We start from the raw sequence: 26231 nt of genomic DNA on the forward strand, positions 1-26231 counted from the left end.
GGCCATCTGCTTCGTTTGAGAGGCCCAGGGTTGGATTGTCCCGGTGCTCACGTCCACACCGCTACCAGGGATGTTTTTACAAACAGAACGGGGCTGATTCAGTGGGGTGGGAATGACACCTGCCCGCTCACTGTGTGACAGAATCCACCCGCGGCCGGCCGCTCTCCTCCGGGGTAGGTGTCACGAATCATGGCAACATCAAGGTTAACAGAGACCTTTTAGACCGTCCAGACCAGCCCCTAAACCGCATGGCCCAGCGCCCGATCCCCGCGCCTCTGGAGCCCCTCCCGGCTGGCAACCCCACCGCCTCCCTGGGCAGCCGGAACAATGCCCGGCCGCCCCGACAGTGAAAAGGTTTTCTTTAACATCTGATCGGAATGCTCCAGTCTCAGCTTCAGGCCAGTTCCTGTCCTCTCACTGCAGGCACGGCAGAAGAGATCGGTGTCCCCCCCCCTCCTTGCAGGGCACGGCCCAGAGCGATGCGGTGCCTGAGCCTGCTCGCTCCTGGCCGGTGGCCGCTCCCCTGGCTCGCTCCCCGCGCTGCCCCCGCTGCCCCGCGGGGCGCGGCGGGGCCGGGCTGCGGCAGGGCCGGGCCCGGCGGGGCGGGTCCGGCGGGGCCGGGCTGCGGGGCGGGCCCGGCGGGGCCATGGCGGGCGGCGGGGCCGGCGGGGCGGGCTCGGCGGGCTCGGCGGGGCTGGGCTGCGGCGGGGCGGGCTCGGCGGGCTCGGCGGGGCGGGCTCGGCGGGGCGGGGCCCGGCGGGGCCATGGCGGGCGGCGGGGCGGGCCCGGCGGGCTCGGCGGGGCGGGTCTGGCGGGGCGGGCCCGGCGGGGCCATGGCGGGCGGCGGGGCCGGGCTGCGGCGGGCGCTGCTGGGAGCGCGGCGGGCGGCGGGCGGCGCCGGGAGCCCCGCGGCCATGGTGAGGGTGAGGGCGAGGGCGGACGGGCCCCTCATGGGCAGGCAGCGCGCTCGGGTCAGTCCCGGCCCTGTTCCCTCGGAACTGGGGCATTGGGATTGCTCAGCCTGGAGAGGCCGCCGGGGAGACCTGCTTGGCACCGTTCAGTATGGGGAGAGCCATGGGGAGAGCTGGAGAGGATTTTGGACGAGGGCGCGGAGGGAAAGGATAAGGGGGAATGGCTTCACACTGATAGAAGGTTAGATGGGAGATCGCGAAGACGTTCTTCCCTGTGGGAATGGTGAGACCCTGGCACTGGCTGCCCAGAGGAGCTGCGGCTGCCGCATCCCTGGAAGTGTTCATCCAGGCTGGATGGGGCTGGAGCAGCCTGCGAGAGGGGAAGGTGTCCCTGCCCATGGCAGATGGGTTTTAACATCCCTTCCAGCCCAAATCAGTCTGTGATTCTCCCGCCTCACAGCTGATTATTTTATTTTACACAAAGCTCATAGTGAACAGCAGGTGCAGGGTTCAACCCTCACCCCTCAGGCATGAGAGTTAATTCTATTTTGTTTTTAAGTTATGACTGTTTGCCTGAGCTTCCTCTGAACAAACAGTATCCATCACTCGGCCAGTCCCAGCAGCCAGCAGCCGCTGAGGGTGCGCTGGGTGCCCGCAGCTCGGATGCTCGGTCAGCCCTGGCACCCGGTGCCCGTTCCTGCTTCCCTGGGGTCTGGCCATGCCCGTGATGAGCTGCTGAGGGCTGAGCGTGGAAAAGCCATTGCAGTCTCCCACTTTATCTTCTTCCTTCCTGCATTCTGCTCCATTTCTGAACATCGTCATGTGTCAAGGGGCTGACTCAGGACGTGGCCTCCACAATGTGAAACGCGCTCAGTGTTCAGCAGGGCCTGCATAAAATGTGGTCTCAGTATCCCTATTTTTTAATAGGATCGAATTTCAATGTCTTCTCTATGGCCATGTGTCAGGTGAGGTGTCTGGAGGGCACCACAGTGTCCCCAGAGCTGGCACAGGACATCTGTGCCAGCTGGACTTTGTGTTTGGGACACCAGCAGCCCTGGACTTTGTTGTCTCAAAAAAAAAAACCTCCACCCTCATGATTTTTTTGTACATTTGCAGTCTAATTTAATCTTGTGCCAGATAAAACAGTAGATTTCAACATAGCCTTTAGCTTTGGTGATTTCTGTATATGCTTGGGGAAGAATAAAAAAGAAGAGTGTAAGAAATTTATGCCTATGACTGCAGTTATAGATAGCAATGACAAATCTGAAATTTGTGTTCTTGCAAGCTTAACATTGTGTTTGAAGTGTAATGACCCTAAACTTGTTCAGTTTGGGGCCTGTAAAACCCATCTCTTGTTACAGCTCTGTATCCCCCTAAACACAAACAATAACAGTATTGCTGTTAGATTGATTTACTCCATGTGGGGCTTTTTATCCTATGTTATTGGTGAAAATGTTGCTCTCTGGCCCTCGTGTATCTTAAGGCCTTGCTCAGGTCGCATTAATTGCGTTAATTCCTGTTCTGCTCAGACTCACAGCCCCATCTGGTGGCTCCGGGGCTCCCGCTGGAGCACCGGCTGGCAAAGGTGAAAACTCCTGAGCTGCTGAGCTGGTCCTCGCTGCCTCCCACGTCTGAGTGAACCTCTGGAGCAAAACTGCCTTTCTGGAGGATCTCACAAAGCTGAGACAGCTGCTAAAATAAAGACTAAGCCAGTCTGAATGTAGCTGGGGAGAAAGGTTCTTCCCACTGAAGCATTGCATTTATCATGAGTCAGAGACCCATCTCTCAGAATATGTGGTCTGAGGAAGGGCTCATGATCTTAGTCCCCACTTTTAGAAAAGGTATCAGACCTCTTCCGAAAGCCCCACAGAACATTCCTCTGTGTCTGGCTCTGGCCTTGTGTGTGGTTCAGCCCCTGATTCCAATATTTCAGCAGAGTGTTAATCTGTCATGTCTGTGCACCCAGTGGCATCAGGAGGACTCCTGTCACTTCAAGTAAACCATACTTAAACACTGGTGCTTTACAGAATCTAGTGCTTTTACCAGTAGCTTCAAACTTTTTGTAATCGTGTGCAGGTTCATCCATGTATTGACATTTTTTTTATTTTGATTTAGTTACAGAGCTCTTTGTTCCTTGTAGAAGTCCACAGCATGTGCTGTCTTCAAAGTCCATCCCCACTTTCTTAAAATAGTAAAATAAAAAGTAGGTAGAGTTCAAACTCCTGTTTCTCTTCTCTCTTTTGAAATAGGTATTTCCTGATATTGTTTAGCCTTATAATTGTACATTTAGCAAATAATGTAAATCATCCTTTACTTACCAGACAGAATGGAACATTTGGAAATTAAATGTGATGTTACAGCATCTGGATAATTCAGAAGACCAAGGGTACAGGTATGCTGATGTCCATCTTCATTCCTGGGAGTCTGTTGCTTTTCACTAGTTTTGTACAAAAAGCATTTGGCTGAACTTACCTGCCCAAATAGAAATGGCAGGGTTTGGCTGGTTTAGGTTAAGCTGGTCTGTGAAATTATAAATGGTAAGAAACTGTACAGTGAATTTTCCATATACTCACCTTTGCACCATATATAACCACAATTTCATAATGTGGTTTTCTTACTGATGTACAAAAGAAAACCTCAGCCTCACTTGTGCCATGCCTTTATTTTTTTTTTTCAACAGTCCTCCCAGTCTCACTGGTTGACGACAGAGGAAAGGAATCAAGTTTTACTGGATCTCAAAGCTTCAGGCTGGTCTGAGCTGGGTGAAAGAGATGCCATCTACAAGGAGTTCAATTTCAAAAATTTTAATCAGGTAATGATTGTTATATGCCACTTTTAATATAAAGGAAATGTAATTGCTTTAATTTCCATATGATCCTGATGGGAAAATATTTATATTCAGAAGTTTGGGAGTATCCTGGTGGGGCCAAATCCTCTTGGATTTGCCCTGATGAATTGCTCTCAGATTCTGATCTCATTAGGTAGAGTAAATTAATTCAATGTTGTAGTTGATAAGTAGATTTGTTCTAATGTTACAGTTTCTTGATTCTAATATTCAGGTCAGAGGCAAGGCTGGTATTGTGGAATCAGAAAAAGCAGTATTTGATCCTGAATTTTTTTTTTCCATTACTAGCACTGATAAATAAATGCTAGAAATATATAAGTGATGGGCAGTGGGGATCATTTTTGTTCAGGGAAATACGTGAAAAAAAAGAGGTAAATATAAGAAATAACAAACTTTTGGCAAGCAAGGTGGGAAAAACAGAAACATTTCACCTTCTAAACAGGAAGACAAAGTTCTAGTATATCCTTGATTGAATTGTAATAGCTATCTTTCAGTGTCTTTGGCACACAGATTGCACAGTGCTGGTTTTTATTTACCTCACTGGGTTTTTGTTTGGAAACAGGATCCTGAGTGACATCTCACACTCACAAGAACTTGTCTCAGACATTAGTTGCAAACTTGCTTTAGAAATACTGAATTTGTCTTGAGATCCCTGTTCAGCTACATTCCACTGAAAATTCCCTTCTGAGGAATCATGACATTGCTTAGAAAAAGTCACATTCCCAGAAGATGCATTTCCTTTCTGTTTTATTTCTGAGGGAGGGGTGAACTCTTTCTTGGGAGGGAAAGAATTTCCAGGGGTTTCTTGGGATGATGGGTCTCACCAAGCTGGTTCTTTCCCTCACTACAGAGGGACATGACAAGCTCCAGTTTGGGGATGCTGTGGGTTTATTGGTGTGTGCAGGGACAAAGAGCTGTGTTGTGAGCTGTTTATATGGCTGTGCCTAAACCCAGAACAAGATGTTTTAGGAAACCACAGTGAGCTGGATAAACAACAATTTGTAATGCTGACCCTTGTTTTGACTGTTTCAGTAGTTGCCATATTAAGGAAAGTTCAGGCAGTAGAGAGAAGGTGGGTGAGGTGAGCTGGGAGAAAGTAAAAGAGAAAACAACTGCAGAAAAATCCAGCTCATTAGCAGGACAGTACTGGTCTAGGGAGCATGTCCATAACCCTGAGTACATTTTTAACCTGAATGTTAATACAGAGCAAATAGAACCAAATCAGTTCATTCCAAGGGCAGTGAAGGGGAGAAGCCCATGAGAGGGAGCTCACAGGAAGCCTTGGTGAGATGTGTAAGCAGCTGGGAGCTGGAGCAACCAGGAATGTGGCAGGATAGAAGTGACCCTTGGAAGAGCAGAGATTTTCTGACTTTGAATATTCATGAAATTACATCTCTGCCTGGTTGTGGTCAAAGTCTTTGTTGATTCAGCGCAACTAGAAATGAAGTTGCCCTCAAAATTAATTAAAAAGTGTTTTTTCCCACTGTAAATTAGTAACTCAGTTTGATCAGATGGATTTAGACAGTCCCTGTCTGCCAATAGACAGGTGAGGAGACAAATCAATGTCCTGCACCAGCAGATATCTGGAAAACACATTACTTTGACAAAAATTTACAAAGTTGTATTTTTTTTTTTTTTTGACAGTGTAGACTTGTCTTACCTACCAGCTTAGGTAAATATCCATATGTCTTTCTGATTTGAAGGTGGATGGAGCACATACCAGTATAGGAAGTTGAGTATATTTAAATTACCTTGTTGGTAAATGATGAACTATATGTCAATACTTCTGGTACCCGTAGTCATGGGAAGAGTACTTTAAAGAAGTGCCACTTGAATTTTTTGGGAGATATTAGAACAGTGTCTTTCATGCTTAGCTGCTTTCATGGATGTAAGGCAGAAATAAGAGCAGAGGCTGAGAGTTGGGTTCAAAATGAAATTTCTGCCCCCAGTTGGGAGAAAAAGCCTTGCAGGTGGGTGCTCTGGGCAGCTCTGGTTGGATCAAGTGTAGATGTGAACATGTAAGGGCAGAATTTCAATGCTGATTTTTGTGGATTTACTGCATTGTCCCCTTTGCTGTTGCAGAGGGCAGAAATCATTTCTGTTCTTGTAGTCCAGGAGCAGGCTCAACATGCAGATCCCAAGGGCATTAGATCCTTAGCTGGTATTTGCCTTTCGATAAGTTGGAGCTGAAAATAAATCTAAATTATGCATGTATGCTTAAGTTTATTAAATTATGCACATATACTTGTATTTATAATGACTATCAGTAAACACCATATTTACTACAACCTAGGAAACAAATGGCAAAAGTGGAGCTATACCTGCCTTGTACTTTAGGAGAATTTCATCCTGCAATGAAAAAATGGAACTTGTAGATACAACTGCTTTCATTTAATGCAATAAATATTCTATTTACAGGATTTAAAGTGTTTAGTAAAAGTCAAAGGACTGAGAAATGTCATTTCCTCAGTGATCTTCTTCCTGCCTTTTTACAGATGGTGTAAAATCAGGTGTGGAAAAAAAATCACCCCCAAAAATGCAAAAAAAAAAGTAGTTGAGCTGACATGAAAGGTATTTCAAATTTATGTTTTGCAGATGATATTGGTATGATTAATGTATTCATTGCTTTTTTTTTTTATTGCTTCTTGCAGATAATATTCATGATGCATGGAAAATTCTGTGGCTTCAAAATCCATGCCAGGTTTACAAAGTTTGTGTATGTCAACAGATGTTAAGAATATAAACACAACTTTTATTATAAAGTTGTGCAAATGTGTAGACATGAGCTTGGTTTATGTATATTATTTTCAGCATGAGAATGAAATGAAACTTCTGTGAAACAAGAGTTATTTAGATTCCTGAAGCTTTCAGGCTGAGATTAGTTCACTTAAAAGCGGTCAGCAGTGAGCTGCCTTTGTAAGGCTGACAAGCTAATGACACTTCTGGCTCAGAGAATTAGTTTGTAACCCAGAATTTGAAAGCACTAATGGTGTTTGTTAGTCTGAGGATACATTTTCACAAAAATGGACTTCGGTGGTACAATTCTCTGAAAAAAGCTGGAAGCCAGCCTGGAGTTTCTACTGAAAGTGCTTGGTTGTTTTTGTTGCTGTGGATGCCCACCAAGCACCAGTCCTGACTGTATGTATGCTCCCAGTATGTGAGGCAGGCTCCTGGTGGGTTGGTGTTCTGCATCTTGTATAAAATAAACACAGCAGTGGTGGAGGGAAAAATGCAATTCAGCTGTAGAGGAGAGTTCTGTGTCCAGAAGAGCTGTGCTGATGGCACCAATGCCTCTCTTCCTCCATATGCCACTGAACTATTGCCACTGTGGAGTGGCAGGTAGGCTGTGATGAGTTAACACTGCAGTCTTTTACCTTCAGGACCCTCGATGGGGTGCACTTACTCAAAGCCCTTGGGCTGAGTCCCTTTTCCAAAGGAACTTGTTCTTGGCTGAAACCTTTGGCTGTGAGTGAGGTTTTGGAGAGGAGGTGGGCTTGGAGCACTCCATGGCAAGTCTGAATTCCTGCTGTGCATCTGTGCTCATGAGCCTCTACACACCTCACAGCCACATCAGGGAGCTTCTTTGGGGCCTCTCTCCCAGGCTGCAGGGCAGAGAAGAGTGGCTGGTGAGGATTTCAGGCCATCGTCCAGCACCATGAAGTGATGTTGTCATCCATTCAGATCTTTGTGCTACTGAAACAAAATGGTTTTCTTCCAGTGGAGCAAGCCCTCTGCTTCCAGTCTGCTCAAACAAAATTGGGAACTGGGATAGAAAGTTAGTTTATGCCTTCAGGTCATGCTGGTAACTTCTCCCAGCATTTCAGGTCAGTTCACCTTGGGAGCAGTGATCTGGAAGAAGGGACAGGTCTGGTTTAAAGATGTGAATTTCTCCCAGTTTCACCTCAAGCCCACTCCTGGCCTGGGTGGGCAGCTGCAAAAGGCTGTGAGTGCAGGGTGCCAAGTGCTCAGTTTGGGTCCTGTATCCAGCTGCTCATTTTCCCTGAATTTGCAGGAACATCTTAGCTCTGAGACTTCCATGTCTCTTGTCAAACTTGGTTGGATTTGACCAGAGGGTTTAAGGGGCAACTGCCTGTGTGATTGCGTTTCCGTAGGTAATCACACCAAGGCAGCAAATGCAGTTAGGAAATTACAAAGGTGGGCAAGTTTGCTGATGGTCAGGTTCAGAATTTACAGCTGCTTTCTTTTATAGGGTAAGTTTTTAATTAAGTTTGTTTTTTTTAAAAAAAAAGATTCTGTAGGAAGTCTCCATAAGACCTCTAACGTCATTTTCTAAAATGACAGGAAATCAAATGCTCTAAGAGTTTTAAAGCTATTTCAGATACATTTTTTGTCTTTTGGGGGAAGAGGGTGAAGGTGGAAGATGAGTCTGAGTGGAGGGGACAATACAGAAATGCTATGCACTAAGATTAGAGGCATATGTGTCTCAGTGCAATTTGTGTCTTGGGTTTTGAGAACATATTTAAAGATGTGCTGTAAAAAATCTAGGTGTATTAAATAAGTTATTTTTCTCACTTTGCATTTCCTTTCCAGATTTGCCGTCTCTCTTCGTTGGAATCTGGGAGAAAAAAGTCAGACAGAGCATGTTATGGTACATGCATTTTTTTTTCTCCCTCCTGGTGATGCAAATTTTTTTTCTTTTGGCTGTAGGGAGGCATGCTCAGATTTGTCCCTTTAAATTGATGATTCTTGTTGTATGATCCCAGTTCCACATCCAAACAAATTTGGTAGGATATGCAATGCATACTCTTGATTTCTTTCAAGTACTTGGTGCCAGTGCCTTCAATATAATCTGGGTCCGTCCTTCCTTTTTCTACTCCTGGCACATTGCTTTGTTTTTTACATTCATCAAAGGTTGGAAAATTTGGTTTTATACATATAGGCAGTGTATTTTGTTTCCACTTTATGTACTTAATCTTTTGGCTGTTTGTCTAAAATACGTCCACGCCTTTTATGTATTGAAAACATTATATCCTTTAACTTACAATCTGCAGAGTTAAAATGAATTTTATGGTAAATATTCAGTTGTGGACCACATCTCCAGCTTTTTATATGCCACAGCGGTCTTGTGGTTTTTTTTCTTCTCCATTGTCTGATAGTGAGGTCATTTTCAGTCCTCTTGAGATATTTTATTCCCAGCCAGATGCAGGCCATATATTAAAAGTAGCACCTGTGGCTAATATCACAGCAGCTTACCATAAATTTACATGGTAACTAGGATTATATCTGTCAAGACTGTTAAAAAATGTCTAGTTTTAATTTGATTTCCAGTATTGAAGGAGCTCTCCAACATTTTGCTTCATAACTATATTTTAAAAGTTAAAATCACTCCATTGTTAAGTTTTATAGCACTCCCAGTGCCCATTAAGTTGATTTGTTAAATGGGGGTCAGAATAAAGCAAGTTGGCTGCAGGAGGATCGGAAACCAACCCATTTGTGACAAATTTAGTCCTCGCGTGTGAATCTTCTCGGGGCCCGGGGAGTGATTGGATTCAGGTGCAGCCTGTGTCAGTTGTGTTTAACCTCAAAGCCTGAGCAGCCCCAGCCCAACTGTCACTTTTGCTAATCGAAAGTTGGACCTGTTTTCATACATTTTGGGAGGAATAGCTATTTTTAATGTAGTAGTGCTCTGCCAGCTCCTTCTGCTAGAGTTTTGCATTTGATTGCCTGTCGACTAAAAATAAATTATTTTTTTATCCAGCTAGGTAGGTGCTAGTTTTCATATAGGCTTTCTGAAACTGCTTCATTTTCCATTATCCTTTGAGTCCTCTCCCATATGCTGTGATTTGTGCACCTGCAAAGTTATGAAAGTATTTCATAACTTTGGTAGTTATGTTGGTAGTTATGTTGTTCGCTAACTTCCCAGCGTTTATGAATACAATAACCGATTTACAATAAATCAGAATTATTTATGAGTGGGTTTACAGAGTTGGAAATATCTTTGTATCTGAAAATAATGAATTTTGGGCATATTTGCCTGTTGACATTTTCTTTTATTAGAAACTGATAGTGAAGTTTCTGGGACTGGCAGAGGTTAACCTGCAGGCCAAAACACAGTCAATGAACTACATCAGGTATCTCAGAGCAGAGCACAGTAAAAATATATGATTCCTGGATGGTCACACCTTCCTTGGGTTTATTCTTGGGATTGACTGAGTAAATAAGAGTTTCGCCTCTGAGTCGGCGGGTCAGGGTGCAGCTGTGGGATCTGGCCATGATCCACCTGCCTGCGCTGCCTGTGCAGTGCAGGGTCTGGGGGAAATGAGATGAGAGGTTCCAGGGAGATGGCTTGTTTGGAAGCTTATGATTCTCCTTCCTTGGCCTTGGAGAAGGAAGAGATGATGTTGGAACTCTGGTCAGCATGTCCTGTGTCCAATGATGCTTCCAGCTAATTGGCAGTCAGTGGTGAGAGGTTATGCAAAGCTTGGAGGTCTGTACTGGTGGAAATGTGTTATCTGATTGTTTCTAAGAAGAAATGAAATCCTTGGAGTTGGGAGTTGGGAAATAAGGTATATATTTTCTTCTCGCAGCCATCATAGCCTGCCATATACAAACTCATAGAATCCTAGAATGGTTTGCGTTGGAAGGGATCTCAAAGCTCATCGCATTCCAAACCCCTGCCATGGGCAGGGACACCTTCCACTAGATCAAGTTGCTCCAAGTCCTGTCCAACATGACCTTGAACACTTCCAGGGATGGGGCAGCCACAGCTTCTCTGGGCAGCCTGTGCCAGGGTCCCCCCACCCTCACAGGGAGGAATTTCATTCCAGTATCCAGTCTAACCCTGCCTTCTGTCAGTTTGAAGCCATTCCCCCTTGTTCTGTCATTCCATGCCCTAGTAAGAAGTCCCCGCTTGTCTCTCCTGTATCCCCTTTAGGTGATGGGTCCTCCTTGTGCTGTTGAGTATCCCATCTCCTCTTTGCCAGGGTGGGTGTGTGCAGATGCCACCACGCTTGTGTCCTACCTGCCTATGACAAGTGCTGTTACAGTACCCACATCACCATTATAATTTCATTGTGGCACTGCCAGTGGTGTCAGGCCACCAGGGTTATTTAAAACATCACAATATTAATAATTTAAATAAAGATAATTATCTTTAAATTGAAGACTCACACATGGGCATATGTCCTTCATCTACATCATGCAAAATGTGCCATCCTGGCTGTGGTAGAGTTTGGATCAGTTTTGTTTTTTTTCCTTTTGTGACTTAACTGTAATTTGGCATACTCATTTTCTTGATGAGCTAAGCATATTTCTCCCTAGAACAAACCATTATTTTATTGTTTATAATTAGTGGGGTGTGGTGTTTCTAATTGCTGAGTTTCTCCCCTCAGTAGACCTGTTGTATCTCCTTTTATGCACTCCACTGTTTAAAATCTGCCCAGTTGACCTTTGGGCTGCTCTCCAGTTGACTCCAATACAAATGCTTTTCTTAACAGATGGATTTATTATCACTCAAGTAAAAATTATTGCAGCATTTGTTTTATACTTGTTGCATGCATCGATCTGAAGATGCAAAAGAAATTATTTGTCAAAATGCCTTTTGGATCTCACAAGCTGTCTTGTAGATTTGTAGCAAAAGTAGAGTTTATCTTTTTTTTTTAGCTGCACAGACTGATTGTTTCAATTAAACAAAGTAAATAATGTTCTATCAGCCATATGGACAGTACTCAAAGCAATAAATGGGAGCAAGTCAATCTAATTTTAGCTACATTTTGGGCACTTCCCATGATAAAACACCTTTGGAAAACGAACGGAAAATTCAATAGGTTTGAATTCAGTTGAATAGCTTCATCTGGGAAAATGCAAGTGTGACTGCCTCTTTTGACAAAAATGGTTATTTAGATGAATGTTTTTATCTTTTCAGTTAAGGAAAACTGGTTTTTGGAAACTCCTTTATGCAATAACATTTGTTTTTATGGAGGGACTGGAATGATGCTGGTTAAATGCAATCCTGGTTGTTTAACCTTTTGCATCCCCTTGTTTTTGGAGCAATGCCTGCCTACAGTTTCAAACTGTAAATTGCCTTTAGCACCAGCAGCTCTCACTTTCCCATACTCCCACAAAGGAGCGACACGCTTTGGGATATTATTCTCTGCAGCTGTAATTAAAAATGGACTCCGGCTGGCAGAATAAACTAAAATAAAACTACAACGCCCCTATTTCAAAATTAACCATTACTCACCAAAAGCACATCAAACCCACTTAGCGGACATCCGTTAATCCCGCCGTGAGCCGGTTCAGGCTTTAATGCACACTGTTTTACACGTTAAGGGGTTTGAAGTCGCGGGCCAGCGCTGACCTTTCGCATCTGCTCCTCTCGCAGTAGGAATCTCCGCTCGCCGCTCCCCGTCAGGGCGGATTAGCGTGACGAAGTGCAGCTCTTCTGCTGGCTGCAGTTTCGGGTTTTGATCAGAATTATTTCTTTCACAAACAATCACGTTTGGCTAAAACGTTACATCTGCTCTGAAAAGCCACTGGCAGGGCCGTCGTTTATCAGGGCGAGGCATGTGGAGGTTTTTTTAGCCCTCTTTTATAAAGCTGCAAACCCACTTCACGTGGCTTTTTGGAGGAGAGTTTCCTTTCTTGCTCTTCCCCTTGCCCTTTATTCCTTAAGTTTTGTTTGGCTGAGATGAAAAGTCATTTTGGACAAACAAGAAGCTGGGTGTGATGTCTTGGAGGGGTTTGGTGGGAACACAGTGATGAGTGGGAAGCCCTGTGCTAAGTCAGCACTGCACTGTTTGGTTTATTTATTGCTAAGGATGCTTTGAAGGAAAATGTTATTTATTTCTAGGATCAGAGGGAAAAGTCCTGATTACATGATCTACTGCGATTTTCCTTGGACTGGGGTGAGGATAACAACAGACAGTTAAATGTATGTCTGTGTATGTCCAAGGTGTCCCTGGCTGAGGGAACATTTACTCTGTCTTGCAATGGGTGGGTGCTCATAGTGAGCAAAAACTGTACAAGCCCAGAATGTTTGGTTTATGCACATGTCTTGTAATGCCCAATCTAACAAAAAACCCAAGAGTTGTACAAAGGGTTTCCCTTGGTGGTTGTGCTCATATGAATTTCTAAAAGAAATTTGGTGTTCACCAGAGGACTCAGAATTACTGTTTGCCTCCCTTCCTGAGTCTATGTCTCCATTTCCAGATGGAACAATGCACAAGCAGTGTGGGTTGCCCAGAGAAACCTTTGTGTTCTGGTGAGAAAACAACCAACAAAAACTTCACTCATCGAACATACTCTGCCACTTCCAGGCATGTGCTTAGAGCATAAGGTGGGCTCTGAAGACAGTGGATAATGTTGAGGTTGAGTACCTGAATTGTTGGCAGTTAGGTGAGCCTTGTTTTAATAACACAGCTTAATGTAGCTGCGTTTATCCTTTTCTCTGTGACCTGCTCCAGCCATTCTTCCCAACAGCAGAGACAGGAGATGAAGCTCAGGTCGAGGTGACCCACAGATCCCAGAGGCCAAACCAGGCAAGGGACCTGACTGTGTGGAGCTTGAAGGATACCCCATCTTATCTGGGAAAATTCTTGGTCTGTCCTACTGTTTTTTCGCAAATGATCTGTTGTGTCTAGACTTGAAAAGTCTTGTTTGCCAAATAACATTTGAATTTTATGGTGCAATATAATTTAGCAACCTGCTAGTTCTGGCCCAGGTAAGTCTCCTCCAGAGTTCACTGCCCCTGTGTATCATCTAAACTCCTCTACTAGAAAGGTGTCCAAACATTAAAACTCATTCTGACAGTACAGTAGGATACCTTCAGCAGTTCAGCTGATTCCCTGATTAGATCTGATGTAAATGGTCCTTAGTTTGCTTTATTGCAAATCTCTAGATCTTTTTAGCTTCTGCTTGGCCAAGAGAATGATGGGAAGACCTGTCCAAATTCCTCAAATCTCCATCATGTTTTCTCTGTTGCGTGTTTGAATTGCTGAACTTGTCTTTAAAAAAACAAACTAAACCAAAAAAGCTGACAGGATAGTGAAAGATGAAATGGTCATGAGACCAACATCTTCTCTTAATCCATCATAAAGCAAAGCATCTCTTACCACTCTTTGATGTGTTCTTAGGATCATAAATGGCAAATATTTAGAGGATTATCAGAGGCAGGATATGATTGCCCTTGGATGCTCAGCAGAGAAGATGTTGGATATTAAACTGATAGTGTATGTAATCTTGGCCAAAAGACCAAGGAGAATTTTGTCTAAGCATCCCTGTGTTATCAACAGCATGGATGGCACATGAAGTTCACTTTCATGTCTGCAGAATGAAATCATTCCTTCACATATGAGTAAAAACAAACATTGGGGAAAATTGCAGAATATTTTGTTCTGCTCCAGTCAAATCTGTTTCATCCAAAATATGGCATGATGAGATAATGAACTTCTCTGTTTTTCTACACCATACCTGCACTCTGTAAAAGTCAGAGGGTTTGAGAAACTTTTAGAAGTAGAACATTGACTTAAATTCATTCTGATTTGCTCTGGTTTAGGATACCTTCATGTCATGGGCTGGCACTGTGCTGTCAAGGATGATTCATTGCCCTCTGCCTTAGCAGAGGGCTCAGGTGCCTGAATTCAGAAGGAACTGGGGACTCCCTGCACCTTATTACTACTTTATTTTTATTGTAGTTTGTGTGATGGCTTTATTACAGTACAGCCAAGGGTTTGATTTGCTGGACCAAACATTAGTTTTAGCAAGTCAAATTATCATTGTTCTTTCAGTTGCGCAGCCAAGAGAGTTTATAATTTTAAGTGCCTGATTACTTTAGCAGGTGCCCAGTTAATGGGGAATTCACTGTGTTATTTCGTGTTTTTAGGTAGGGTGCAAAAAGCTCATTTTAAAAAGTCATGTTTCTTGAGATAGCTTTTTTTTTTTTTTGGTGCAAACTTCCTAAGGGAAACCTTTATATTCCATTTTTTAACAAAAGCACACAAAAATAGCTTGGGACGTGGAGAGCTGCATTGAGATTATGACATGGCTGAAGGATTTCTGCCATGTTCTATTTCAGTCCTGAAACTTGGGATTATTTCCCTCTTTTTTACCTGGAAAATGTAATTTAGAGATCTACAGGTTTTAAAAATAATATTAATTAGTCTATAAGTGCTGAGGGACCTGGGGATAAAAAGAAAAATTAAAGCATTTATTTTCTGTATTTTGATATGAAATGATGCATCACAAATACCACATGACCTAGTTGCAGGTGTGGTTGGGACTTAGGGTATCTACTCATTTTGCAGAAGTTTTATGGGCAGCTATCATATTTATCTACCTATAAACAAATGAAAATATTTTGTAATATGGTTGTATTGGCGTTGAAACTTTTATCACTTCCAAAAAGTTTTTATGCTGCCTTAAGACATCTCCATGTTCTCTCTCTTCTTCTCCATCACATCTATAAATCTTTCTGATGGAACAGGTGATCAGTTTTGGTGTGAAGCCTGTTTATTGAATCACCAAGAATATTATCTGTGTTCTGTTCAGGAAAACCAATGAACAGCAAGTGACTGCAAGTGCAATCACTTATCATAATAATAAAGGAGAATAGGAAAAAATATCATCAGCATGGAGGTTGCTGGAAAAGTCAAGATGTAATGAAGAAGAAGGTAATACAATGTAACATTTTGTGTCTTATTATCAGTAAGAGAAAGAAGGCCTAAATTCAGAAGTTGTTAAAATCCTGATATAAACAGACTTAGAAAAGATCACATTGAGGTTTGTTGTGCAGATTGCACACAAGGGTTTTTTACATATTTAAGGAGCTTGAGGAGAGCAAAGCAAGGAGCAGCATTGCAATGCAGCAGCTGAGTGCTTTCTACCTTCCTCCAAGTCCCTTTCCTTGCACTGATCCATGTCCATTGACCATAGCAAAATAATTGAATTTGCTTTTCAAATTGGTTAAATCTCAGATGGGGCAAATGACGCTTGCATCTGCTTTATGATTGTTAATGGTTTTAAGGTGAAAGAGGGTAGATTTCCATTTGATATAGAAACAAATTCTTCCCCGTGAGAATGGTGAGGCTCTGGCACAGGTTGCCCAGAAGAGCTGTGAATGCCCCATTCCTGGAGTGCTGAAGACCAGCTTGGATGGGGCTTGGAGCAACCTTGGATAGAGGAAGCTGTTCCTCCCCATGGCAGGGATGGTGTTTAAGTGGTTTAAACACACTAGATGGTGTTTAAAATGCCTTCCAGCCCAGACTGTTCTGCCCTTCTGATTCTGTGATGTCATAGCTTCAGTCACTGCTGAGCTGGGAAGGTGAAGCCCTGAACTCCAGTCCCTTTGCAGAGCTGCATCTCAAGCACTGTCAGAGCTGTGATGTGTCTAGTGCTGCACTGGGTCAAGAGGGTGCTGAGTGAGTGCAAACTTCCCTTTGCCACAAGTGGCTTTTCCTGGGACAGCATTCCTGAAATTGCCTTCTGTCATCTCCTGCGGCTCTGGACATTGTACCGGTACCTGGGTGAGAAATGTCCCCAGCGAGGCAAGGCTGTGCCTCCCAGCTCCCCTCCTCTCTGCCTCCATTTATTCTTCATGCTCTTCAAATTGGTAAATCATATGACAATAAACAGAAATACTCTCAGTGAAGAGAGAAGGGGAAACTGTTGTTTATCTGGTCAGGTGGTTTAGATTAGCAGTGATGCTGGTCTGTATTATGTTACTTTAAATCATAGTGTCCCAACAGGACATAAATTATGAAGATTGTTACAGTATGTTTCATCCAATGTAAGATCAACAAATTGGAATAATTTTTTTAAATAGGAAAATCAGTGCTTTGGCAAGGTTATTGTTGAAGAATTTAATTTAACTTGAGCTTTGCTTGCATTATTTCTTAATATAAAAAAACTATTTGCATAATGTATGAAGTATAAACATTTTTAGAATCAAAGGCAAGAATGCCTTTTCCAAGATTACATGGAGTGGCAAACTACTTAGAATAGATCAGTGTTTGTGCTTTTGCTGTCAAAAATGTTTGATATAGAGCTGGCAAGCTGGTTTCTTCACAGACATAATTGTAAACAAGTGTTGGGAGACAGAAACAGCATTCTTTGGAGAACATGGTGTAAAGGTTTGCACATTCTCTGCTGCACATCTAACAGCAATGTTTACAGCTGCAACAGGAATGTAAATAGGTAACTTTTTTTAGAGGGTAAAGCAGCATTGCATTTTTGTGTGAATGATGTATGCAGATAAGTATGGGGGGTGCGAGTGATGAGCTCTGGATTTTCAAAGAACATTTAAACACAGAAAAGCATTGACAATTCAGTTGGAAATTGGAGTTGTGGGTGTTTGGAGTTTTTAAGTTTCAGATATTGCTACAAAGACAGAAATGGCATCTCAATCCATGCCAGAATGTCTTTAGTATTATTCTTTCATCCTTTCCCCTCATTATTATCCTTCAGAGTAAAGAGCACTGCTTACCCCAGGTGATGCTGTGGAATGGGAAGGTTGTCTTTGTTTACAATATTTTATTGCTTGACCTATTAAAGAGGAGAAAAACAAATTTCTACCAGTGGTTCATCAGGTGTTGTTCACATTCAGACCCTGTTGACTGCCCATGCCAGGCTGGAGAGAGTATGGAATTTTAGGCACAATACCTGATCTGTCTTGTCCATGCCTTGAGGCCTCAGCAGAGAGATGGGGGACATGAGTAAACTGAGTTTAGCTCTGTTTTGGTGCATGATTATTTGCATTCTTAATTACTGTCCCGCTGTTCATGGATTGATGTTAAAAAGGGGGAAGCAATGAGAAGATGTTCACCTGATTTATGTTGTATATGAATCCAGACACAGACAAAAAGGAGGAGGAAAATACGTAATGCCATGTGGATCTAGTGTCCCTGAGGATGGTTCAGGCAGACTGATGATGCCAACAGGGAAGAATTCCAGTACAGGATTTCCCATGATTTTGGGAATGAGTACCTGTCCTGCTGTGCTGCCATAAGCTTCCTAAATACTAATTAGAGTCTTCTTTTTTTTGTGTTTGAACTATGTTGCAATTTTCAGGTAAAGAGTGTAGCTTTGTGACATGATTTATGCATATTTATATGATAAAAGTATATAGTGGTGGAGTAAATAGAATAAAAATAAAACAAAGCCCATTTTTTTCCTGAGAGCACAAGAGAAAATGTTATGAGAGCCCTCATGACTAGCAGTTGATCCTGACTTAAAATATCTTGACTTTAAAGAGCTTTTTCCTTTTATCTGCTGGCTTGTAGCTCACTGTTAGTAATGTCAGCTGGATATGTGAAAGCTTCTGGAGTTTGGGAGTGAACCTTCGTGATTGATTTTATTGTTACAAGTGTCAAACTCTAAGGGGAATACATGCTGTACCCTGGGTACTTTTTACTCAGGTGAGTGGAGAGCAAATGTATGAGGTGTAGTCATCTCCTGTGTGTCAGTGTCACTGTAACCTGAGTAATTTATTAATTTCCCACTGATAAATGGTACAGATGCAGCCTGGGAGGCGGGGGAAGGGAAGACAGGTAGCCCTCGCACTGCAGAAGGTCAGGGTTAATGCTGCCTCCAGCATTATAATGACAGATGGGAGGCAGAAACCTTAATGTACTTGTGATTATCACATGCTTTCTTTGGCTGAGTGTCCAGAGGATTTAAGAAGCCCGAGTGCAAACTTCATTTTAAAACAAACAAACAACAAAAAAAAAAGTGTTCATGGTTATGTTGTTGAGCCTTTCAGCTGTTTTGCTTAAATATCTCCACTTGGAGTCAAGTGCTGTCAGCTGCTTTCTCCTGGAGATGCACGGGAGTGATCCATCACGGGGGACTTGCAGTGGGTGATGTATGAGCACAACACAGCGACCTGTGAGCCTTTGATGTATAACTCATCAAGATAATGTTGGCAAGCATTGTACAAAAGCAGCGTGTTTAAAAAGCATTAAGATGAATGGATTCCTTGCTTAAGAAGTGTGAAAGGAAGAATAATAGCAGATTAGCTCCGGGATCCCGCCGTTCTCCCAGGGCTGTGCAGCGTGGGCGGGGCAGAGGAGCGGATGGAATTTCATCTTTCCTCCCAGTTCTGACAGCAAAGTGTCTGGCGCTGGTTTTCCCATTCTCAGGCAACAAAAGTAACATTAAGTCTCATTTTGTGATAGTGGATTATATCAGTTTCAAGAGCAGCTTGACCAGTCAGAAAACATCATGAGAAAGCTGAATTCTTTTTAAATTTACCTTGGGTTTTTTTCACTTATTTAGGTTGGCTTGTTTTTCTAAGAGTAGCCCTCATTTTTATCTCATGGAGACATATTAGGGCCGCTAGTATTTGAGAAACATTTTAGATGTGATGTTATGGCTGAAGCACCATTAGTTTTTAGTTCCTTTTTTCATGATCTTAAAAGACATGAAGGGAGGAGACATAGCAGTGCACCCATGGTGTCTTGTCTGTGGAGGATTGCTTCACTCCTTACTTTTATTTCTCTTCATGGTTTGTTGCAGGGACTCTGCACTCCGCCACTCCTTGGGTGGTGTGGTCTACATGTGGAGTTGCCTGAATGTCTGGATAATATTTTAGCCCAAATGTCCTAAAAGGGTTAGGTTAAAAATGTGTCTAATATGCCTATTACTGAAAAACCAGAATACATAATAATATTTTCTACATCAAAGTCTCTTTTAATACATTTTTATGGCTTCTAGAAAATACACAAAACCTTTCTTTTTCCCATATTTTTGTTTTTGAGGGAAAAACCAGATAAAGTTCTCATCTGGGGCCAAGGGATTGAAGTTCCCTGTTATTAATAGAGTGAAAGTCAAGACTGTGTTGGGTCTCACTGTCATGAGTGAAGTGGTTGTCCCACTTTCATCAAGAAATGTGTGATGGTCTGATAAACTCTGCCCACCAGTGCAGTCTTGACAATGATCTTGCACTGCAGACTGCATAATAATTTCCATTATTTTTAATTAAATTTGAAGAAGTGCAGACTCCTGCTCAAATTAAGGTTGGTTGTGTTGCCGGAATGCAGTAATTACTTTAATTGATCACAAGATAGTTTCCTTGATCACCAATTAGACCAAATTACCGATCAAGTTTCAAGACGTGAAGAAATGTCCAAACTGATTTTGTGTAATAGTGTTTTCATATCTAATCAAACCTAAAGATCTTTTCCTTCCAGAGCCAGTTGTATTTTCCCAAAGAAAGGTTAAGGCTCTACAAATATAAAGGTGATTAATAAACAATAGTGTTCCAATTCATTTAATTAGTAAAGGAAGTATTTAAGACCTTAATGGAGATTGTGTTGGTGAAATTGCTCAGTAGAACCATAGCTCATTTTTTTTGTGAGACATACATTTTGTGTGTAATTAAAGTAAACCAAAATGCAAGGAATGAGTTGCTGTGGGTAATGTGCAGTGAGGGTGGGTAATGTTTCCAGGCAGAGCAGGGCATGCACAAAGGCGAGCAGGCTTCATCCTTCACTGTGACACTGGATTGTCCTGGCTGGGACAGCTGTGGGCAGCTGGAGCAACAAGCAGCAGGACGTGTCCTGAATAGGGTCCTCTGTGCTGGAATTTATTCCTTTTCATAGTTGGACAGCCTCAAGTTGAGCAGTCTTTGGTGGGATGAACAGTTTTGTGACAATGTCCATTTTATCCAGTTGGAGACTCTACTCTCTGTGGGGAAGGGGCGGTGGGATGTTGTGTTGGTGCACTGACTGGGGGGATTTGGTGGTCTGCTAATGAGGAGTATTTGTCATCTGAACTGTGGAGGAAGGTCTATAGAGCAAATTAAGTTCTTAGAGTAATTTGCCTGTGAAGTTCTCTCTCTATACTTCTGTTGGAGCAATGATTATTGTCTCACCATCAGTGACTGTTTGCAGTGTGACCTGGGTGTGTACACGGGCGGGTGAGTTCCTGGGATGAACAGATGCCAATAGAGCATAGCAAACCTGCTAGGGGGTTTTATAAATTTATTTTTATTTTTTCCTTGCTGTTTATTTCTGTACAGGAAATTTGGTAGCAGACACATCACTGTTTTAAACTTTTGAGGATATATCTGTATAGATTGCTGTGTTTGAAATAGCATTCTTATGAAGACGCTGGACACTCTAAAAGCATTTGAATCATCACTATTAATGGAGAAGTTTTCCAAATCATTGCTAACATCTGATGCACAACTTGCAGCTTTCTACTTCAAAGCATGCTGCTGAAACATGGGCAAACTTTTAAAAGTAATTGTTCACTCAAAGCAAAACTAAACCAAGCGAGAGCTTCAAGGGAAGTTAGATTCTCCTGAATTTTGGAAAGCTCTTAGGTCAAAGAAAAAAAAGCTTTTTAATTGCTGACAGTTTGGTGATTTCCAAATGACAAACCTCATTGGAATGATTTTCTCTGATTATAACATTTGCATTCATTTGACTGGCAAAGAGACCAACAAAGTCATTCTTCATCCAGGCACCAATTCTTTTTTTTTTTCCTTAAAGGTTTTTGCAATTTGTGAGAGGGAAAAAGACTTGAAACTATTATCAACCATTATATGTTATTCATTGACCACATGTTTGTTTGAAATGGTCATCACTTGGTGGAATGTGGGCTATATACATTCTCTTCCATAAATTAGCACTAAAAACCTACCTAAATCAGGTATGGTTTTGTGGGGTTTGTTGTATTATAATCTGAACCAGACTGTAATGTGGATGTTTCTCTGGCTTTGCATGTTAATTCAGGTCCTGAACCCGATGGATGGAGCTTGGTATGAACAAAGCCTGCTGCTGAGAGGCGTCCTGCTCACGCTCCCAGGCCCTTCAGGCCCCACTGCATAATTACAGTCTTGATTTGCATGGACGTTCTAATTTTCTTTATAATGCAGTGATTTGCTCCTAAGTATTTTGGCAAGAGCCTGGTATTATTTTCCTTTTGAGCCTCTGATAAAACCTGTGTCCTGGGGGAGCGTGTACGGACAGAGGATTGGAAAACCTCTTTTAACTCATTTAAAGGGAAAATATGTCTCATAAAGCAGAGGGGCAGGCCCACCTGCTGCCTTTTTCTCCGCAGTAAAATAAATAGCAAAATGGTTAAATGGAGGGATGTGTTTCTGGAAGCAGTGTTGGTCATACAGTGGCATGGTGCTTAATTAAAAATGGCACGTTTCTAAGATGCAGTAGGGGATAGGGGACTTGGGATGGATATTTAAAATCCCTGCTGATGCCAGAGGTAGAATCACTGATGTCATGCAATAGCTTTGAGTCCTGGGCTAAGTCACGTTGAGCAGGGTGATTTACCAGGGTCTGCAGGGGATCATTTCAGCCCTATTGAGAATGTTCCAGTGGCATAAGAAGTTCAAATGCCCCTAGCACACAAAACCCAAGGTGCAGCCATCTGGGGCATCTTGAGGACATTTTGAGATTTTTAAGTGAATCTTGCCAATCCACTGCCAATCCTGGTTGGTAGAAGAGCATTTTCCTCTTTGCTCTCTGTTTCCCTAGGCTTTTGGATTTATGACACGTGTTGCTCTACAAGCAGAGAAGATGAATCACCACCCGGAATGGTTTAATGTCTACAGCAAGGTAACACGTTCAGCCCTAGTTATTCACACTGCAGTAGAGTTAAGGAGACCAAACCACCAGCCCATTCTCTCTGCCTTTATTTGTTGCTTGTCTACAAGGTAAGGGAATGAGAAGTGTCTCTATAAAGAGATTGGAGAATTTAAAGAGATGCTGAGATTTGCAGTGGTGAGGAATCAAGAATGAAGCCCTTTGCGCCTGCTGCCAGCTGTATGGTTGGGGCCTGTGGCTTCACCTCTCTGGCTGAGATCTAAAAATAAAACAGAAGCCTTTAAACTTTATTTAGCCAACCTGAATAAATGACTGTTTTAAAACTACTCACCAGCTCTCATTCCTGTCTGTGCAGCAGGTCAGGAACTCAGCAGTGTAGGGTAGCAGACAGTTGGTACCTAAATGGGAGCCTGGCAGTCTCAATTCAGATCTGATTTTTTAAAAATTGTAGGCTCCTATGTCTCAACATAGCAGCTTATAAAGTTTATTTATAATATTACCTAACTGATGGTGGTCTCGTATTTACAAGGGTTACAAGGATTACTGCAACCCTCGAATGAAAGGTGCTGTGTGAAGGGAGAAATTATTGCTCTCCCTTCAGTTTTATTTTGTAATACTTCTCATTGCATTGTATCACATTGTTTGTTGTAGCATTTAGTAAATATGTGCCAATCCCACTAAAAACGTACCAGAAGAAAGGACATGTGGACAAGCAGCCTGTAGCTCAGACCATCATCCTCAGAGCAGGACATCCCACCTCTCCTTGCAGCTGAAACTCCCAGCAGAGACTCTTACTCATCAGCCCTTCATGTCACCCTGTTCAGAGGACATTAAATGATGCCTGGGAAAAAAACCTGATCACCCACTCTTCCTGATTCTCTTGGATTTCTAGGATATTCAGAATTTGTCTTTTTTTTCCTTTTGAGTCTTCACAAAATCTCAGTCAAAGGCAGGACAAAATAATGCCCAGCTTGTCATCTGGCTCAGTCTAAACAGACCTGTGAGGCAGCTGTGTCACCTATGTTTTTTTTAATTAATCTGCACCAAGCTTAAGAATTTTTTCACCTTTGGGATGCTGGTTCTTAACAAAATATGAGCCCCTAACCCAGCTCTTGGCAGCTTGGTCACATTCCCAGGTTCTTCATGAAACTGATCCATGGAATTTAAATGTAAAGAGTGAATTATTTAATCAGATACCTCCTCTTGGATGAAACCCAAGAATACAAAGCCTGTGTTATTCTGCAGAAGGGTTCATCTGGTGAGATTCCAGGTTCTGTAAAGCCTCCTCACCTAAAGCATCTTCTGGTTTACATGAGCAGGGAGGGTCCAGCTTGGTGCTTGCCAGGAGCACCAAGTAAAACCAGCTCACTGCAGAGAGACACAACGTTCCCAATGAACTGCTGTTCTGCCTGCATGTCAGAGATCAAAATGCCTTTGTAACCTCCTTCTTTTCCTTTGTGACAGGTTCAGATAACTCTGATTTCCCATGACTGCGGTGGGCTGACCAAGAGAGATGTGAAGCTGGCTCAGTTTATTGACAAAGCTGCTGCCTCAGTTTAATCAGGATATAAATAGCTTTAATACAGTGTGCACCTATATTTTGTTTTCAAATGGTATCTCTCTTTCCTTGTAATCCTGATTTCCAAAACCCATAGAGGGAAGATATTTTGTAAAAGGAATGGCTGAGCTTTTCTGACCTTCAGTATTTTAGTCTTGAGGCTCCTTTGGATACCTGTGCTTGTCCTTTCCCATTGCTGATTCTGCAGGAGGATGCAGTGGATAAACCAACAATAAATAAATTTTGAACAGTCCTTTTTTAGAAACTAAACTGTGCTGGAATGAAACCAGGAGCCCACCCATGTGTGCTGGTGTTTCCCAAGCTCAAAGGGACTGGTGGCAGCTGCCATATGAGCTTCCCCCAGGCCTGGCCACTTCCTTCCTATAGGTTTGTACATCTCTGCACTTCAAACAATCTACGAGCAGCCTGGCCAGGTCAGTCCCCTCTGGCTTGTTATCATCATCTCTGCCAGTGAAGGACACTGGGGAGAGCAGTGCAAGCTGCTGCTGATGTGTCCTTGGAGTTGCAGCTCAACTGGCAGGAACAGCTGTATCCAGAGCTGCTGCTCAAGAGCCTTTCCCCGTCTCAGAGTATAGAATCACATAAGCTCAGACTGGTTTGGGTTGGAAGGAACCTTAAAGCTCATCTTGTTTCAACCCCCTGCTGTGGGCAGGGTCACTTTACTCTAGACCAGTTTGCTCCAAGCCTCACCCAGGCTGGCTTGGACACTCCCAGGTGCAGGACTGGATCTTGGAGTTGCTGAAAACTTTAGCGCCGGTACCGCAAATACAGAATGTCCCAGTGAGCTCCCAGCTCCCACACCATTAAATGAAGCATGTGCTTAAGTGCTTGGCCAGGTCAGTGCCCAGCTCCCTGCAGGATTGAGCCACTGTTGGTGTTGTAATGCTCCAGTACCTGCTGGATCAGGCCGGGGCTGGCTTGGCCAAGTGCCCAGAGCCCTGGCCAGGGCTGCCGGCGGTGAAGGAAGCGGTATTAGCAGGATTCTTGCTAAGCTGGGCTTGACTGAAGCTATGCTCACCCACTTTTTTTTCATAGCTAGAATTACTCGTTGCAAACACTATTGCAGGAGTTGCAGATCCCACTGACAACATTTAAAATAGTTTCTTCCGTGGTTTGAATGTCTTTGTTTTTATCCTATGATCCTCCCCGAGACAGATTTCCAGCGCCGGCAGGGAGATTTCATCCTGCTTAGAGCTTGCAGGAGGGCCTCTCCCCCTGCAGTGCCCCTGCCGATGTCCCCAGCGTGCTCTGTCATGCCCTGCGAGCAGCTCCGGGTGCGGCGCTGCGGGAGATTGACACCTCCGAAATGCCGGAGTGCATTGCTCGCATGACACCGGCGGCACAGCCACCAGCTACCGGGAAGCGAGATGCACGAGGGCCAAAATCTATATCGGGGCTACGTGCGAGGTGTGTGGTCTCTCAGATATTTTGGGACGCAAAATGCCATGAGCTGCCACCCAAGTGACTGTCGATAAAATGAGAAAGATATTTTTGTAAATCCTTAGCAAACACACCATCACGTGCTAATTGGTCACACACAGGAAGCAAGATGCTGGGGTTTATTGTCAGTAACCCTGCTTGGGATATCAAGTTAATACCTAAAAAGACCCAAATTCAAACTACGTGCTCAGCTGTTCTTTTCTCACAAGTGCCTTTCCCCAGTGAAGTGGAGGATTTCCCTGATATGGTTTGAAAATGGTCATTGCTGTGAAGAGCGAATAGAACTAAAACAAACAACCAGGCTGTGATGTCTCCTGTTGCTGGTGGGGAAGTGAAATGAGCTTCACCCAAAGTTTTGACAGCATCTCTAATAAAGTGTGTAAAGTCTGTTGTTCAGAATTGGCTTTGAATAAAACCAATAAAATCAAATTCCTACTTTGTAATTTGTTTCTTTATTATTGTACATATGTGACAAAGCTGTTTAGTTTGAAGATAAATTTAAGATAAATAATACTTAGTTACTGGGAGGTCTTTGGTTTAGAATATTGATATTTATTTACATACTCTGAGGAAAAAAATCCCTATCAACTAATTCAGCTCAGAGAGCTGCACTGTCTGGCTATGGCACAAATCTGTGCTGGGGGTGTTGAGAATCCTGACCAGCAAAGAGGTAAAAATACTCAGGAATGAGAAGGATGAAGCTTGGGAATGAAGCTATGAAATGCTTTGTTTTATGGTCAGTGTTTCTTTAGCCATAATTTTAGTTGTTTAGCCATAATTTTAGTCATTTAGCCATAATGAAGTTTGGGGCATCCCAGACTTGTAAGCAAGGTGAGCATTGCTATTAAATATAAATAATAATATAAAAATAGGTAATGGGGAAGGGATGCACAATATCCATGAGCTGGAACTTTACAGCAAACTTGGACATCCAC

At 43.0% G+C, this 26231-nt stretch overlaps 1 protein-coding gene across 4 annotated transcripts; it reads left to right on the top strand.

Moving 5' to 3' along the window:
* The first annotated feature begins 771 nt into the window (after positions 1-771).
* Positions 772-25725, top strand: PCBD2 (pterin-4 alpha-carbinolamine dehydratase 2). 4 transcript variants are annotated; one of them, XM_021549460.3, is made up of 5 exons: positions 772-917; positions 3592-3723; positions 8308-8365; positions 22209-22289; positions 23742-25725. In XM_021549460.3, exons 1-4 carry the CDS (start codon positions 834-836, stop codon positions 22274-22276), a joined length of 342 nt encoding a protein of 113 aa, XP_021405135.2. In that variant the 5' UTR covers positions 772-833; the 3' UTR covers positions 22277-22289; positions 23742-25725. The 4 variants fall into 4 exon arrangements, with proteins under 4 accessions (XP_021405135.2, XP_021405134.2, XP_085447402.1 ...); XM_085591276.1 differs by having other exon boundaries at positions 799-923; XM_021549459.4 differs by lacking the exon at positions 8308-8365 and having other exon boundaries at positions 773-917.
* The last annotated feature ends 506 nt before the right edge of the window (positions 25726-26231 follow it).

Source organism: Lonchura striata, chromosome 13 (assembly GCF_050655825.1).
Source record: "Lonchura striata isolate lonStrDom1 chromosome 13, ASM5065582v1, whole genome shotgun sequence".
NCBI lineage: Eukaryota > Metazoa > Chordata > Aves > Passeriformes > Estrildidae > Lonchura > Lonchura striata.